Source organism: Belonocnema kinseyi, chromosome 1 (genome assembly GCF_010883055.1).
Source record: "Belonocnema kinseyi isolate 2016_QV_RU_SX_M_011 chromosome 1, B_treatae_v1, whole genome shotgun sequence".
Classification (NCBI taxonomy): domain Eukaryota; kingdom Metazoa; phylum Arthropoda; class Insecta; order Hymenoptera; family Cynipidae; genus Belonocnema; species Belonocnema kinseyi.
In genome coordinates, this window is record NC_046657.1 from 89,750,707 (window position 1) to 89,768,366 (window position 17,660).

The 17,660-nt window shown below is 31.7% G+C and overlaps 1 protein-coding gene across 1 annotated transcript in view; it reads right to left on the reverse strand.

Moving 5' to 3' along the window:
• Positions 1 to 3,839, reverse strand: part of LOC117169637 — an 11,777-nt gene extending 7,938 nt beyond the window's left edge. Inside the window, exons 1-2 of the mRNA XM_033356116.1 lie at positions 3,727 to 3,839; positions 3,046 to 3,577 (exon numbers count right to left, since the gene is read on the reverse strand). Coding sequence (XP_033212007.1) covers positions 3,046 to 3,577; positions 3,727 to 3,810 — 616 coding nt within the window. The 5' untranslated portion in view covers positions 3,811 to 3,839. The remainder of the gene's footprint in view (positions 1 to 3,045; positions 3,578 to 3,726) is intronic.
• Positions 3,840 to 17,660: the final 13,821 nt, after the last annotated feature.

Consider the following 17,660-nt stretch of genomic DNA (forward strand, 5'->3'; position numbering starts at 1 on the left):
TTTAGAGGAAGGTAAATCAAACAAGGCCAATTTCGTCATTTTTTCGCCTGCGTACTTTAGGAATGACTCACAATTATTGAAAGCATCTCAAATCCATAAAAAGGCACCCGTAGGTCACAAAAGATTTATATAATTATTAATTTAAGTGTTATAAACTTATTTCACACTATCATAATATGTTTTAGTGAGATTTATCGACTATAAGTCTCTATTATTATAATCGAATTGGTTAAAAAATGCAAAATTTAGGTTCAGTTATAGAATTCATTGAATTATGAGACAGGATTAATTTTACTAATCAATAAAACGCAAAATATTTTTTTCTTGTCCGTTTATTTGCCTTTGAATGCGTTCACAGAGATGTCTAACTACCAATTCTCGTTCACTATATTAAGCCTTGTCGTTTTCATAGATAAATTCCATAAACAAAAGTATAATGTTTGTATACTTGTAGGTAATTCTTTTTATTTATATCAAAAGTTTCAATAAAAATCTGCAACTATTATACTCTGTAGTTAATAATCTTCCCATTATTGCCAATATTCATCAAACAAATTGAAAATTTGAACACATTTATATTGTAAAAATTTGAATATAAATAGAAAGTAACAAAAATTGCTTTTAAAAAATACGGAAAATTTTTTTTTATAAAATTCGTTCATATCCATAATATCTATTAACATACTAAAAAATATTTTGTGCTTCACCACCTCCAATAACATAACAAATTTTAAGTCAGATTACAAACAAAACAATTATGCGCTAATATGCAAAAAAAAATTTTTTATTAATTTGTTCATAGGCTTGGGGTTTTATAAAAATATTTATAAATATGACTTTTTCTCACATCTAGAACCATTTAAAGCAAGTTCACAATAGTATTGTTTAGAGCAATATCAATTTTATATTTCTATAACTTTTTTCAAATCACTATTGCACTACAGATAACTTATGGCAGGTCTAGTTAAAAAAATGTATCTTCCAGGAAACGTCTGATCGAGTGCAGTTGTGTTCATTTAACTTGTTTATAGGAATTTAATTGATCATTATAAAAATTATTCTGGTCTTACGAGTGTCCTTTCATGATTTCAAATGTTTCTTAATATTTGTGAGTCAGTCTTAAAGTTAAATAAATCGACCTCTTTCAAATCTGTTTTTTATAGTTGGTCACAAAGAATGAATGAAAATAAGGAAAAAACTTAATAAGTTATTGTAAAATAGGTTTTGAACCTGGACAGTTAAAAATGATAAAAAGTACATGATAGCTTGGAAATTTAATAAGGGGTTCTAGAGAAGCGTAAAAACTTTTAAAAATCTTATTTCTGCAGTTTCCAAGTATATATTTTTACATGTCGTTAGAAAAAAAACGTTGACTTTAGAAAAAATGTGATGATATGAGATGTCAAAAATCGTTAAAGAATTTAAAATTTCGGGAAATCAAATTTTTAAATAATATAACCCCCAAAAACCTCGATGACTTTAACTCAACTTTGTAACGCCCTAACGTCATCTTTAGGATGCCAATCGAACAAATGCGGTTATGGGACAATTCTGTAACAGTTTTAGAAGGAGCTGTAATACTTTTTGTAAAATTTTTCAGTTACACAAAGCGTCATACAAAAAATCTGAACGATTGTACAATAGTTCTAAAACAATTCTAGAACAAACTTACACACACTATACCTGTAACAAATCTGTAGCAGTTCTATAAAAGTTCTGCAACAAGTATGTAAGAAATATAAAACAGCATTACATGGTTAATAGATAATATGAGACATGTTTACGTAGTAGATCTACATAGACCAGTTTAAAAATCTCTATCCGGGAACTTCTACTACTACTCTGATAAAAAAACTGCCGTGAATAAAAAATTTCTCGAATCTACAGAACACTGCTATTGAACCAACCTAGAACACTCTTTCGTAAAAAGTATTATAGGCCGTCTGTGACAATGTTGTTTTGAAATGGTTACATAGCAACTGATACAGAGCTATTCCTACTCATAGTTACTGTATTTTTAGAGAACTAAATTGTAATAAAAATTTGCAGCACCGACAGAACATCATTACCGCACAAATACTTAACAAATTAGAACAAGTGTTGAACGTATGTTGCTCCGTTTTTTTTTTTTTTTTTTTTAAATAGAACCATAACAATTTTTACAGAACTTCTTCATCTTACAGTTGTAGCGAAATCATGAAACTCAGGTGCAATTGTGTCGTGGAACACTATTATATTTTTCTTACAGGTCATTTCTGGTAGCCATATCTAACGACTCTTATACAGAAAATTTAAAGAACTTGCCATGAAACGACGCACCACATATAATTGATTCAGCATAGATTCTAGTATCACCCCTCGCTTAAACCCGAAAATAATAATTTCGATCCTGACTGAAATAAACGCGAAAATCTTCTAAACCAGAACAGGTAATCAGTACCCTTTTCATGCAGAAATCCACATATATGTAGTAAAATTTTGGAATTATACATTTTTAGCGATTTTAATTTCTAATTTAAAAAAGTTTAATTAACGCTTTAATTAGAATTTATATTTTTTTCAAATAATTTGAATTAAATTTCTTTCTCAAATTTAGAAGAATCGTATTTCTTTTGCGACTTTTCTAAATGCTTCTACTTAAAATTGTTCAATTTTGACGTCTTAAAATTTTAATTTTGTCATTTCGACCTCACTTCATTAGAATATGTGTAATTTTGTATGTTTCTGTTAACAATCATTATTTTTTAATTAATTTAAATTTATTATCGAAAGCAACACACTTCTACTTTAAAAATTATTTCATTTTAAAAGGTGAACAATTTGTAATTTGTCTGAGCAGATGTAGTCTACATAAACATTTTAAATCGGAAAAGCTAATCATAAACATGAATTCATTTTTTATTCATGTTTTATAAAACATCTGTAGGATTGGGATAAAATCGTTACTGATAAGGATTATTTACTGGATTTCTAATATAACTATAATTACGAATGGATCCCTAAAACCATAAATTAGGAACCAATGAACTAACCAAGGATACTAACCAGCATGTCTCATGTGCCGGGGTAGATGCTGCATCTCCTGAAAATGATGATGCGACGGTGCAGATGACCAGTGTTCCGGAGGAGGCTCTGGAGTCTGATCCTGCGGACAGTGCGGCCGTAGGTCCAGGGGTTCTTGTCTAAGGGATTGAGTGAGCCACCCCATACCACCAGATCCGACCGGCATCTCGTCCTGCACCAGGGAACCAGGTTGCTGCAGATGTAGCAGCAAACCGTTTCGATCCCTGGGGTCACGTTCCCCCCGGTGCAGCTGCAGGGGCGGTGGAGAAGCTGAGACCGGAGGAGTGTCGGGTGGAGTGCCAGGATGCGAGAGGGTCGTCAAGTGAGAGGCTGCACCTGGCGGAGCCTTTACAAGGACACCGTGCTGCACTTGAATGTGTGGCTGACCGTAAAGAGGGTGAGGCTGCTCCAGCTCATGTGCTGGAGGAGTCAGCGGAGCCAACGCGAGTCCGTGAGCTTGATTTTGTAGCTGCATGTTTGGGTTCACTATGCTTGGGGGTGAGCTGAGACGTACCTGAAAGGCGTGCAGAAAAATGTCTCCTTCAGTTTTACAAGTGCAGAAAAAGGTCTCCTTCAGTGCAAATCCGATTTTGCCCAGCCAAAGTAGAATTCAAGTTTAGTTTTCTTCAAGTTTTCCAAAAGATAGGGATAAGCAGTACTCACCTCTCGCTTGACGTCGGCGGGATCGAGATGGTCGAGAACGAACTCCTGGACGTATTCTCTTGCGAGATGGTCCTCCGCTTCCATCTTAACCTCGTCGACCTCCACCTCCTGGTGCTCCACCTCCTCTACCGCATCCGCTACAGCAGCATACGGCTCTGATTCTTTACCTCGTCGTCCTCCACCTCCTCCTCCGCCGCCGCCGCCGCCTAGACAACTTGACACCTGTGTTTGATTCGTCGTGACCACTTTTTTCTGTTTTCCACAACACGAGATTATTCTCACCAGCTCACTGCCGTCCCGGCAATCCCGGAAACGTCAACACTCGCAAAGTGATATCACAAAGATGTCAAGGATTGCGGGGCCAGTCTTCAGAAAGGGCAGTTAAGGGGAAGCTGATAAGTCCAGCTAATATAGCTTAAAGGAAATTTAGAATTATAGTATGTCAGAATTAGTTTTAGCAGATACACCACTGATTTTGCACGGTCACTGTTGCTGTTCAGTTAGGTACGTTTCTTGATTTGTGTACTAGCACAGATTCATTAACAAATAGATTTTTTTACAGGTTAAGTATACCTTCATATACATTATATTTATGAAGCTTATCTTTGGTTTTATTAGCTGTCCACTATCTTCTTAAACCATCGACTAATTCTCTAACAATAAATTTTTTGAATTCGTCTAAATGTTTAACTCTTCAGTCGCGGTTGTTTTTCGATAACTTCGATGACGTTTGCTCAAGATAAGCTCTTCCTATTACCATATCTTGAACTTGTACCGGCAAAAAATTTCTTAAGAGTATCATCAAAAACTAATTTTGCAAACGTTCAACTTTTGAGTTGTGCACATTTTTTAGATGAAAGCTACTCAGCACAACAGATTTTCCTCATCCATACTCTGTGATTCGTACTCGTCCCGATAACCAAGTCCCAAAAGCTTGAGCATAAAACACATTAGCAAATGCTTCTAACTTCCCACCACTACGCTTTTAGGTGGTTTAGAAAAGTTTTTTTAAAGCCTTTCTTGTCTCTAAAACAGATTATCTTCACTTTTAGTCTCTATCATTTGAACTCGTTGTGGCAACCAAATTTCGAAAGCACCATCCAGAAAGCATCATCACAACACAGTTTGAAGTCTTCCTCCACAACGATACCTCACGGCTTTCATGTTTCGACATCACACGAAGCACTGTTAATCCAAGAGTGTTATTGCCTAAGCAAAAATCGCGAAACTTGACAGCTTCTGATAAGACAAGGATCGAAGAATTAGGGGGTGAAGAGATGACTATGACCGGAGTTCACACTGCTGACTTCTTTGAGTAACGATTAGTAGTCAGTATGAACTAGTTAACGCCTCACGAGACGCTACGATAGTGCTGTCTTTTTACCGTGAGAGGGTGGTGGGAGGGGATTCTGGGGTGAAATGTCGCGCGTTTAGTGGAAAAGAGAGGGAGTAGAAGAGCGGGTCGAGCTGCTCTGGGTGCAGCCGACAGTAGATACCCCGACCGAATGGTATCAAGTCAGAGGATGGAAGCGTCGTTAAGTGTGGGTGCACAGCGACGCTCGGCGTCGCTTGTGACGTCATCGGGGGTGTGGCCATGATTGCATGGCCCTTCCCAGTTGAAATGCGATTGGTAGCACTGAAACGAGCCGCCATTGGTTCTCACCTTAGCCCACCGACCTTACCTACCTTCACCCATGGCGCAGATCGCATATCCGTGGCCGGTACCTCACTCGTTGTTAGATCATTAATTTGCAAAGTGATTATTATAATTTCAGGACTTTTTACGATATAAATTTGTACACTGAACCTGTTGGGAAGAAATAGAGAAAAGCGTAGAGAGGGGATGATAAAGACCGAAATTAAGATACAGGATTTTTTCAATGTTATAACTTCTTTTTAAGGTAGTGTTTTTGAGGCACAGGTTAACTATATGCAGGATTCATTTGAATGAATCAGATATTTTCGTAAATTTTATTTAGCAATTTTCATCTTTTAAATATCTAGTAATGTTACAGAGGTCCTACCTTAAATATGATAGCGTATATATTTTCCACATAATTTTAAGTAATTTCAGAGATCCTCCGATATTTTCTGCAAAACATACTGAAAGTTTCTATCAAATTAACATCCCAAAAGTGTAAACTTGATCAAAAGAAACCCTTACATTGTGCATGAAATATCCGCAAATCTGTTAAATTGCAAAAAAATTCTTGTAAATCTGCAGTAAAGCATTATATATATTCTCTGTAGATAATAATTCTATTTTTACTACAGAGACTTTTAATTTATTATTAAACTGATTTTTTTCTATGAGAAAAATAGTTTTATATTATTTTATGGCATCTTAGTATGTTGAGAGACAGAAAAAGTATTTTCTAGTTTGCTTCAGACTACAAAAAAAATGGTAATAATAATTTGAAATAAAAAAGATTCCACAAGTCAAAACTGTAACTGAACGAGTAACTCATACACTCTTTTCAAGACGGATAAAATAAAAAATTTGAACTATGCCATGCTCAGCAAGTTTAAGCTGGAGTATGCGGAAGTGATGAACTTTTAATTGAGTTTAATTTCGAAGGTATAAGGCGTCCAGATTTTAAAAACTGAAACCAACTGGTTTGAATAAATGCAATCTTTCAAAATTGAATTATTTGGAATTTAAATAGAAAATAATTGTAAAAATCACACTGGAAAGTTTAAAGCAAAAATTATATATAATTGTCAAAGCTATTTTCAAAACAATATGTTTCCAAAAAGCGTATCAGAAACCCTAAAAAGTAAAAATGACTAAAAAAAGATCTAATCTGCATGTTCCTATTATTTACATCTAATTTAGTAAAAAATTACGAAAAGAAAAATAAAACATCACAGCTCAATCATGCATCAAATGAAAATCTAATTACCCAAGTTCTTTTTCGGAATACAAGTTTTTGTTGGCATACAACTTGATAAACAAACTCATATGAGGAAAATCGATTTTTTTTTAAAGGTGAGTTTATGTTATGTGTAAGTTATTATTCCCAGTTTTTAAAGTGAATAAAATGTTTTTTAGTTTTTCGTAAAATGATTAGCTGGAGTTCTGCGATGATTTTTGTAGTGTCAAAAAGTCCTTTCCATCTAAACGGTTATTGAACAATTTTACTACTCGGTAATCCTTTGCTTGATAAGATTGCTTGATGACCACTCATATTTTCTAAAAAAAAAAATTTTAATTTTTATGAAATTTCGTCATTTTTGTATCAAGAGGATTATTTTACATAAACAATAAATTTGAAACATTTTTGTGAAACTACTATCCACAATTCTGTGAAAGGTTTCACAAATTTTAAACATGGATAATTTCTTTCAACACTGTTTTAGTCGAATTTGGAAAGTTTTTGTTGTTGTTTTTCTGAACAAGTGCACCTAACGGAAAAAAACTTTCTAAATTAGATTAAAACACGTTTGTAATAATTCTCTCTATATTTAAAATATGAAAACCTTAATATGACTGTGGAGTAATAATTTTACATAAATATTCTATAAGCTTTTTTTACTCCATTTCTTATTTAAAATGAACCTCAGAAAACAGAAATTATTAATTTAAAAAAATCTAATTTTTCCTTATTTTAAAAAAAGCCCTTCAGCAACTACTTTTATTTCAAATTAAAAGTATAAGCAGGTCATCAGACATTCATATCCTGCAATAAGAAATGCCGAGTAATCAAGCTTCTCAATAACCTTTTAGGTTGAAAGCACTTGTTGACACTACAAAACCTGTCACAGAAATTAAGGTAAAAATTTTATATAAATAATTTAATTAATTTTTTTACTTTGTTTTTTATTCAAAATAACTTACATGCATTATAAATTTAAAATTGAGATAAAAAAAGTTTGATTTTTATCATATTCATTTTTTTAGAAGGCTTCCTAATATTATTTTTATTTTGTGCTTAAATTGTTTTTAAATCGCCACAGACTTGTATTCTGCAAAGTACTATTGAGTAAGTAAACTTTCAGGTTGAACTTTTTTGAGACTCACCGCGATCACTCGCTGATTTTTTTAGCAATGAATTTAATTGAAAATCATTTATTTCGAGTAAAAGTTCACTGATTGAAATCAATAAATATGATATATGTAATATTTAATGGATATATGAGTTTCAATAATTTCAATTGGTAAAATTTCACTGACAGTGATTTTCGATTAAAAATTTTACTACTATCCTAGAACTATTCGAATTGACAGAGATATAAACGCTCTTGAGATCCTTTAAAATATATTAATTTTCTATAAGTATATTTTGTTTTGTTATGCAGGAAACAAAAGTTTTATTCTCAACAGCAAACAATGTCTTGTATTTTAGAAAGGAAATATTTTAGACAATGCATACAATAATTTTCGAATCGTATTCGTATAGATGGATTGTATCCTTAAAAAATGTACATGGTTTGTTATGTTTAAGAAATGAGAAATAAAAGTTAATTACACTTTTCTTTTCCACAAACAAGAACGTCACACTGTAAACTTATAAATTGAGAGCATGAAAGAAAGAAAAAACATTATTTTCATTTTGACTTATCGATTCGAGAGTTTCTCGTAACTTTCTGCTGAATATCTCATTGGAGATTGACATGATTATGATAAAGTTATTAAATTCAAAAGTAAAAGAAAAATTAAATGATAAAGTTTATAGTAGCAGCCATTCTTACCATTTTAAATCCTACAAAATCACGTCTGCATAACAATTTTCTCCACTCTTATAGTATGGCTGATAAATGCAGGTTTTTCTACTGAAATATTTTATTCGTTTTGTAGTTATCACGACAAGAATTGATACTTTGTATATAACGATTAATTCAATTCTCATATGTAATGAAAGTAGAATTATGACTAAAAAATAAAATAATAAACTGTTTATTAATTGATTAAATTTTGTCTACTTAAGAATTAAAAAATAAAACAAATATTTGAATTTCGCAAGAAAAATGTAACCTTTTTCAAAAATTGGGATAAGTGATACGAAGTGAAAAACAATAAGTGTTAAGAGAATGAAGCGTTTATGAAACGAGAGAGCGCGACGGTACAAATCAGGGATCGCATCTAAATAGGTTTTTCACAGACATATACGAAATCACCCCAGGTTAACGGTTCATACCCATTTCTGGAACGTCGGGACTTTAGAATGCTTCATGAATATCAAATTTTCCACTCTTCCTCAACCACAGAAGAATTTTTCGCACCCTCGACTACCGCGAGTTCACAACGGAATGCAAATGTCTAGCGTATGCCATGCATGGGGTGCATCATATTTAAACCCATACAAAATTTTATTTTTTTATAAAAAATTTGTCCTTTTATGCAAAGTTTTTAGTTCCTGTAACTTAAATTGAAAAGTACACATATATAATTATCGTCTATCCATAAAATAACCATACTATTTATTCACATATATAATTATTAATTTCTATATTAATTTTTAATTAGCTTTTCAAAACTTTCACAAGAATTATAAATAACTCTAAGTAAGGGCGGTTTATTTCAGCCTAATGCACAATTTGAAATTGAACCATTCAAAATGCAATCATTTGATTTAAACACCAATAGGAATAAAATACCAATAGACTTATAGGATTTAAAAATTTGAAAATTTAAATACGCTGGTTTTAATTTTTCAAAATATTTTGAATTTTAAATTGCATAAGTACATGAAACTCCATGTACTTCTGTATCTGTTAGAAGCTTCACAAACATGTTTTTGAAATTTCATATACAAATTTTTCACAGTGTAGGTAGTTACAAACTGCTTTTCTCAACAATACAAGTAAGTTAATAAAACCAGAATGCAAACATTATTTTTAAATTCTCGATTGTGTACTTCAACCCATTTTAGAAGCCGTAATTCTCTTTCTCTCTCCTATTTTAGATCAACACGATATTCCAAAAAATATGTTACTGTTTTGCGTTCTATACATTCATTATTTTCTCAGGAAAATAATATAATAATAATATAATCTTTTGTGCTTAAATTATGTTTATATCAAAACCAAAATTTTGAAATTTTTTCGATAACTTCTAGTTTTAGAATAATTTAATTTAACATTGATTTAGAATGCGTCATCAAAACGCACAAAATAATGTTCTTTTTCAACCAAATTTTCGAGAAAATTTTTCTTTTTCCCAAAAGTATACTTTTTCTTGCTTTTTTGCATCTACTTCAGTGAAAAAGTTAAGATTTTGAAATTTTTTATCCTGAAATTTAGTATTTAAATGTATTCAACTGTTTAAAATTGTAAATGAATTCAAACTAAATGAATTAATTATACCAAAATATTTAATTTTTTTTAACAACTCGATGTTCAATATAGGATTTTAGTCAATATATTTAATAATTTCCATTTCCAATAAATTATTACATGTGTTTTTTCGAACAATACTAACAATGCTTTTTCAACTAATCCATCCATCTTTGCAAAAAAAAATCTGCTTGATCAGTTGTAAATTTGTTCCTCTAAAAAGCTATTTAGCATTAACTGATTTTATTGTAAAATGTCACATTTTTTACAATTTTAAATGATCTTTTAGAAGTCCCTAATTGCAACTTTGCACGTAATTATAAGGTAATTGCAGATAGAAAAATGTGTGTAGCTCTGATCTTTCTGTGTATTTATATAACATACAAGTAAAGTATACTTTTTAAACATTTAAATTCACAGGAACGACTAAGAATGTAAATTTTTAAAGGGCAAGGAAAAAAATGTTATAAGTAGAAAGTCTTTAAGGCTCTATCTGCACTTGAACCAGAGTAAAGTGACACGATGGCGAGAATTTCGTTGGTCTAGACGAGCAGGTAGGTAGAACCGAGACCCAGAGTGGAGAGAGTCGTCGACGACGATAGGATTGGCCATTTGGTGAGCGAGGAATTTGTCGACGCAGCAGTTCGACATCCTCCGCATATACCCTTTTCCGTCCTGTCTACCTTAGACTCGTGCTCTTTACTACAGTGATCATTCTTATTATCGCGTAATATGACACGACAATTATATCCAAACACATTCACAAGACAATATTCTGCCACAGAGTATTTCAAATCAAAACTGACATGCAGAAATATAACAAATTTATTCCACTAACATATGACTCAATTCTATGCTGCTCTTCTTCAGAATTTTAATCAAACTTTATTTCAAAATAGCCATCACATAAAAGATAAATGGTAATTTCTACCCGATTCCGGTATCCAATTTATGTAGGACAGACTACTCGTAGAAAAAGGCCTTTTTACCGTTTTAACTACACTGTTAAAAATGTTTGCAATTTTAATATTCATTTAATACACATTTCTATATTATATTTATAACCTCAGTATACTAAATCGCCATTAAGAGACTAGGTATATTAAATTTCATATACCGCATATTGATCGTTGATTAGAAAAAACAGATATTTGCACTTTACAACAAGTAGAAATAATTTGGGCCATAATTTGCAACTATAGATAATAAAACGTAATATTTTTCCTAGATAAACATAAATGACACTAGCTTTTGAGTGTAAAAGTTAAAATAAGAAAATACTTAAGATACCTAACTCCCAAGCACCTGTACTCATTTTTATATTCTAACATTCACAGCGAATTTGAGTAAAAATCCGACCCGTACGTTGCACTTTAATTACCAGGGATAATATTTGACAAGATTTGAAGACATGGAATAATTTAGTGTTTTTATGCTCTCTGTTTTACCAACTTTAATATACATGTATATTCATTTTACAACATGATGATATATTAAAATTATTGTACAGTATATGCAAATAACTTTACTCACATGTATATTAAATTTAGATTAGATTTTTACAAAATCGTAGGTAGAGAGCGCTTTTTAGATGTCCTGATGCCAATTTTCACCTGAGATGTGTGCGCATTGTCTGGTACTTACCTGGATGCAAAAGTGTTGTCAGGCGGCTTCAAAGTCGCCGGAAATCCACACAGTATTACAAGATGATAAATTTTAAATGTAGATGAATTTCATTTTTGCATTAAATTAAGAAAATCACTTAATTTCAACCAGAAATGGAACTTAAGTGCAGTGTCTCATATCTGATGTACGAGTAATATCATAATTAACTGACAGGTATGTTGAGTTTGGGATGATTTTCATTCGCGTGGTCTGAAATTCAATCTTTGCTGGCAGAAAAGCGTGCGTGAAGTGTGCTGCGGCGATGCGCAAACACTTGAACGGATTTCGGCGATTTTAGAAAAGGAGCGACGAGAGCAGCTGATAGTAACCAATATGGCGTCGATAGCGCTGGATAGTATCCTTCAACACTGAACTCATGGTAGTCGTTTTGTCAACGTTTCCTATTTTGATATATATACTCAGATCTATAACGAATTTTGACCATGAATAGAGTAATCGTACATATGTGATTAAAAAAGATACAGATAAGGATTGAAGATTCACGTTCTGTAACTAATAACTGAACGATAGCGCATAAATTTTATGAATTTCAACAATCAGCTGACTTAAATTAACCTATAAGTTACAATTCACACGCACGCGTTGACGGAAAGTCAACAATATTTCTATCTTAAATTAGCCTATAAAGTACATTTTATGTGCATAAAGCAGTTGATCTTCGACCAAGCGCGTTACTTAAAGTTATGTTGTAATCATCAGTTGACTTTCAACTGGCGAATGATCCTTTTGGTTACATCTGAAAGTCAACCGCCTTTTTCTACTGAAATTCAGATTCTTGTATTACTGTGCAGGTGAAATTTCTTGGAATTAATTTTACAGGAAAAAGTTTCAAACCAAAGTTGGCCCACTTCCAGAGATGCATATTTTCATTATAATATCATTTTTGGTTAAAACCGATATATTTGGAGAAAAATAGTATTATTTAATCAATGGTTGAAAAATTAATTTCTCTTTAGGGCCAAATTAACAAAAATAATCTGCCCGCCAAGCGGGTACATTCTCATCGCGCGCCACGCGCGCGGCTCGCTTCGCTCGCAAGTTTGAGCGCGCCAAGGGTGCGAGACTGTTGGTTGTCGCGCTTCGTGCTCGATGTTGTATTTATCTCGCCCTTCGCGCTCGGTCTTTATATTTTCGCACATTCTTGCGCAAACATTTTAAAATTAAGACTCAAAACATCCACCTTTGTAATTTTGTGATTGTGAATTCTCTTTCGTTAAAAAAGCTTAGCTCGAGAGTTTGAGCACACGTACGGCACGCGACTGAGGGCAATCGCACTCCGCGCTTAGTCTTTGCATTTCTTCCGCATTCGGGCACAGACCTTTTAAAATAAAAGGTGAACGGACCGACAACTGTAATTTTGTGATTTTGAACTCTCTTTTGTTACAGCTCTTTTGGCTTTAACGAACACATTCTCATCACGTATCTCGTGCTTCGCACTCGATTTTATCCCACCTGTCAACTTTTCTACATTATACACAACACTTTTTTTATCAATTATAATGCATTTTTTATGTAACTCTGCCAGGGATTACTTATTAAAAAATTTTTAAATAAAATGCAAATTGTATTTATCATGATTATTTTTGTATTTGTTTCTTATTTTGCTTTTAATTGTATTCTAAGCTGCTCTGAAACATGTATCATTTCAATAAATGTATATCATTACAATTCATAATATGCATATAAATTGAATCATACTAATTCTTATATTTATAATTTTTTTATTTTTAATGTTGTTTTTTACGATTATATAAAAACTACTGCGCATCTGCATAGGGTCTAATACAGGAACCTATATAGGGTCCTCTATAGGAACCCTATATAGTCCTATATAGTTAATTTTTTAATCTTATGTTTTACGATTAAAAGAAAATCTACTCGTCCTATCAAAAAATAATTAATAATAAATTTATAAATCTTTTTAGGCGAACAACTTTTGTCTGGTAATTGAAGTTCATACCTTGTGTCGTTTTTTCAAACAAATTTAATATTTTTATTTAGAATGTTATTTTTTACGTCTAAAATAAAAACTAACTGTCCTATCAAAAATTAATGCTCTTTTTTGGATGAACAAGTTTTGTCTAATTTTTTCTCGTAGCTTATACGGAAAAGTGATTCATTCTTAATTTGTAGTTCTTTCCGGGCCGCGCAGTTTGAGCTTTTTCATTTTTTTCGTATCTTGCATAGTTTGACAAAAAAATGGAATTCTTGAATTTTTCATTATTTTTGGTACGATCAAATTTGGTGTGTTCAACTTCTCCACCAAATTAAAAAAGTTCTTATCATAGTTCTGTAGGGCTTTCAAAAAGCAAAGTTTTTCTTCTCTTGACATTTTTTCATATCATGCGTTTTTTGGCTTAAAATGTTCGTTTATTTTGTTTTTTTGGATTTTGAAAATGCTCTAACTCTGATAATTTTCTATTTATAGAAAAAAGTCATGGGGATAAATTGTTTGAGTTTCTGAGTACTATGAGCAACTGTACATAGAATTTTTAAATCTTGAAAAAATGTGGTTTCATACATTTTTGGTACGATCAAATTTGGAATTTTCAACTTTTCGATCAAATAAAAAAAGTTGTTATCATAATCTTGTAGGGCTTTCAAAAATCAAAGTTTTTCTTCACCTAACTTTTTTTCATATCATGCATTGTTTGGCTTACATTTTTCATTTTAGTTTGTTTTTCTGGATGTTGAAAATGCTATAACTCTAGTAATTTTTTATTTTTCAAAAAAAGTCATTAGGATAAATTGTTAAATTTTTTGAATTCTATGAATAACCTTACGGAGAATTTTTTATTTTTTAAAAAAGTGATCTCAAAAATATTCAAAATGTGCCCACTTTTTGAATTTTCATCCAAAATGGCTGGCTAACGAACTTGACATTTATTTTAGGACACTAAACGAGTGTACCAAAGGGAAATCTAATACATAATTTTTTCAAAAGTTGTCGTGTTCACAGGCAGATAGACAGGCATACATACAGACATACAGACATACAGACAGACACATTCGTAAAAATCTGTTTTTTGGATTCAGGGGGTCTCAAAACGTGGACATTTGACAAAAACTGGGGGGATAAATTTTACACAAATGTCATACCTTCTCTCACGGAGAAACTCTGGCACGAGCGGTTAGTGTTCAAATAAATTTTTGCATTCTTATCAAGAGAAGGTATTAGATTTGTGTAAAATTTGCCCCCCCCCCCCTCCTTTTTGTCAAATGTCCACGTTTCGAGACTCTGGCATGAGCGGTTAGTATTCAAATAAATTTTTACATTCTTATCAAGGGTATGTGTGTGCGTGTGCGCGTGTGTGCATGAGCGCGTGTGTGCGGGCGTGGCTGTAGATTTTTAGTTTGTAGCACGATAACTTTCAAAATAATTGACAGATTGGATTGTCCTTTGGTATAATCTATTAGTTTCATAAGATAAAAGTCAAATTCTTTAACCAGCCATTTTGAGTGAAAATTCAAAAAATCCCAATGACTTTTTTCGAAAAAATAAAAATTACTATAGTTATAGCATTTTCAAAATCCAAAAAACAAACTAAAATGAACAATTTAAGCCAAACAACGCATGATACGAAAAAAAGCCTGCAGAAGAAGAACGTTGCTTTTTGAAAGCCCTACAAGATTAAGATAACAACTTTTTCAATTTGTTAAAAAAGTTGAAAATTCAAAATTTGATCCTACACAAAATTTTTGAAACCACATTTTTTCAAAATGTAACAATTCTATGCACGGTTGTTCATAGTACTTTAAAACTTAAACAATTTATCTTTCCGCCTTTTTTTATAAAAATAAAACTATCAGAGTTATAGCGGCGAATGAGTCGAGCGACAAGCGCGATTGTCACTTAACGTTAGACCTATTTGACACCACGTTCATTTGAATATTAACACGAGAGATTGGCGGTCAGTGCGTTGACAACTTTGGCTCTTGTCATTCCAAAAAATTTTATTTTGACACTAACCACTCATATCAAAAGCAGTAGCAGCTCTTGCCACGGTCGCTCCGTGCTGATGAGAATGTAAGAAATATTTTTATATAATGACATACACAGTATTGATGGTACAAATTTATACCTGTAAAAATTCGACTTTCGATGTTTTGTGATAACCCCCCCCCCCCCATTTCGTTCGTTTTCTTAAATAAGAAATTCTGTAATTTTTTTTCCAACGTTAACCCGAGCCCCGGACTTTTTAAATTAACATGGAGGGGGGTGGGGAGGTCATGGAAAAAGGTCGGTTTTCAAAAACATGGAAAAAAGAAGTACTTGTTATACATGGTTTGTGAATTAAAGTATTGTCACCTCTTAAGGAGTATTGAAGGAATAGTTTCAACCTGATTTCTTTTAATTTTGACACACCCGAACTCCTTAAATTGTGCCCGGAATATTCCCCAAAAACTGAAAAATAGCAGTTTTCTATCAAATTCGTGCTAAAGACGGCATTTAAAAAAATCTTTTAACATTATTTATTTTTAATCGATAATTGACGAGTTTTAAAGTATATTTTTAATTACTTTAAATTGTTCAAACAATTATTATTTGTTTGAATAATTCTTTCCCTCCTATAAATCATGAAAAGTGATTATATTTCGTAATAAATCGTACAAAGTTAATGAATGTCAAGAATAGTAGTTCTTGTTTAACTTATTTATTGATTAATTAAACAATTGTTATTTTTTTAAACAGTTTTTCTCACTAAAGTCGTAAAAAGTTATTTTCTTAAAATAATGACACAATTAAAGAATGTTGAAAGCAATATTTTTTAAGGATGTTTAGTCATTACTTAAACAATTTTGATTTGTTTAAACAATTAACGAACTCTCTGAAAATGTTATATAGACGATTGTACGATGACGCTTATTACGCGAATTTCATTTAACAAATTATTCATTTGAACAAATATGATCTGAAAAAATAACTATTCATAACAAACTGAAAAAGTTGTTTATATTAATGAATATTAATTGATTAAATAATTTTAAAATATCTTAATCAAAAAAATATTATTCTTAGAATGCGTTAATTTGATCATTTATTGCCTAAAAGAACAAATTTTCACGATTTTCAGAAAAAAATGGTTGAACAACAAAGAATTGTTAAAAATTTTAATTAATAAAAAAATTGCTAAATATTCTGTAGGTAAAAAAACCTTGCTCTTAAATTCCTTCAATTGTGTCATTAATTCCAGAAAGTAATAATTTTTTACGCTTTACAAGGAAGAAAAATTGTTTAAATAAATGAAAATTGTTTAGTTAATTACCAAACATCCTTCAAAATATATTGCTTTCAACATTCTTTAATTATCTAATTATTTCCAGAAAAGAATCACTTTTTACGACTGTAGGGAATAGAAATGGTTTAAACAAATAAAAATTGCTTTGATAATTACCAAATAAGTTAAACAAGAACTACTACTCTTGACATTCCTCAACTTTGTACGATTTATTCCGAAAGATAATATCTTTTCACAATATACAGCAGGAAAAAATTGTTCATGCAAATAATAATTGTTTGAAGAAATTGAAGTTATTAAAAGCATACTTTAAAACTCGTCAATTATCGATTAAAAATAAATCATGTTTAAAACATTTTTAAAAATACCGTCTTTAGCATGAATTTGATACTGGGTGGAAACTAGTCCTTGAATACTCCTTAACAGGTGACAATACGCATAAACAAAAAAAAGTCATAACAAGTACTTCTTTTTTTTTTTTTTTTTTGATCGAGCTTTTCGCGTTTAAAATCCCATGTTAATTTCCAAAGCCCAGGGGCACGGGTTAACGTTGTTAACATGTATGCCATCAAAATATTGAAATGGATCGCGAGTACATATTTCAGTAAAGGCATGTTTTTCTTAAATTCACGCAAAAGGGGGAGGGTCGGTAAGGCCGGTTTTTGGCCTAATTTATTTTTGGACCAAAAAATCTGAAAAAATCATGGTAGTATCTTATAAGTATCCCGAGTC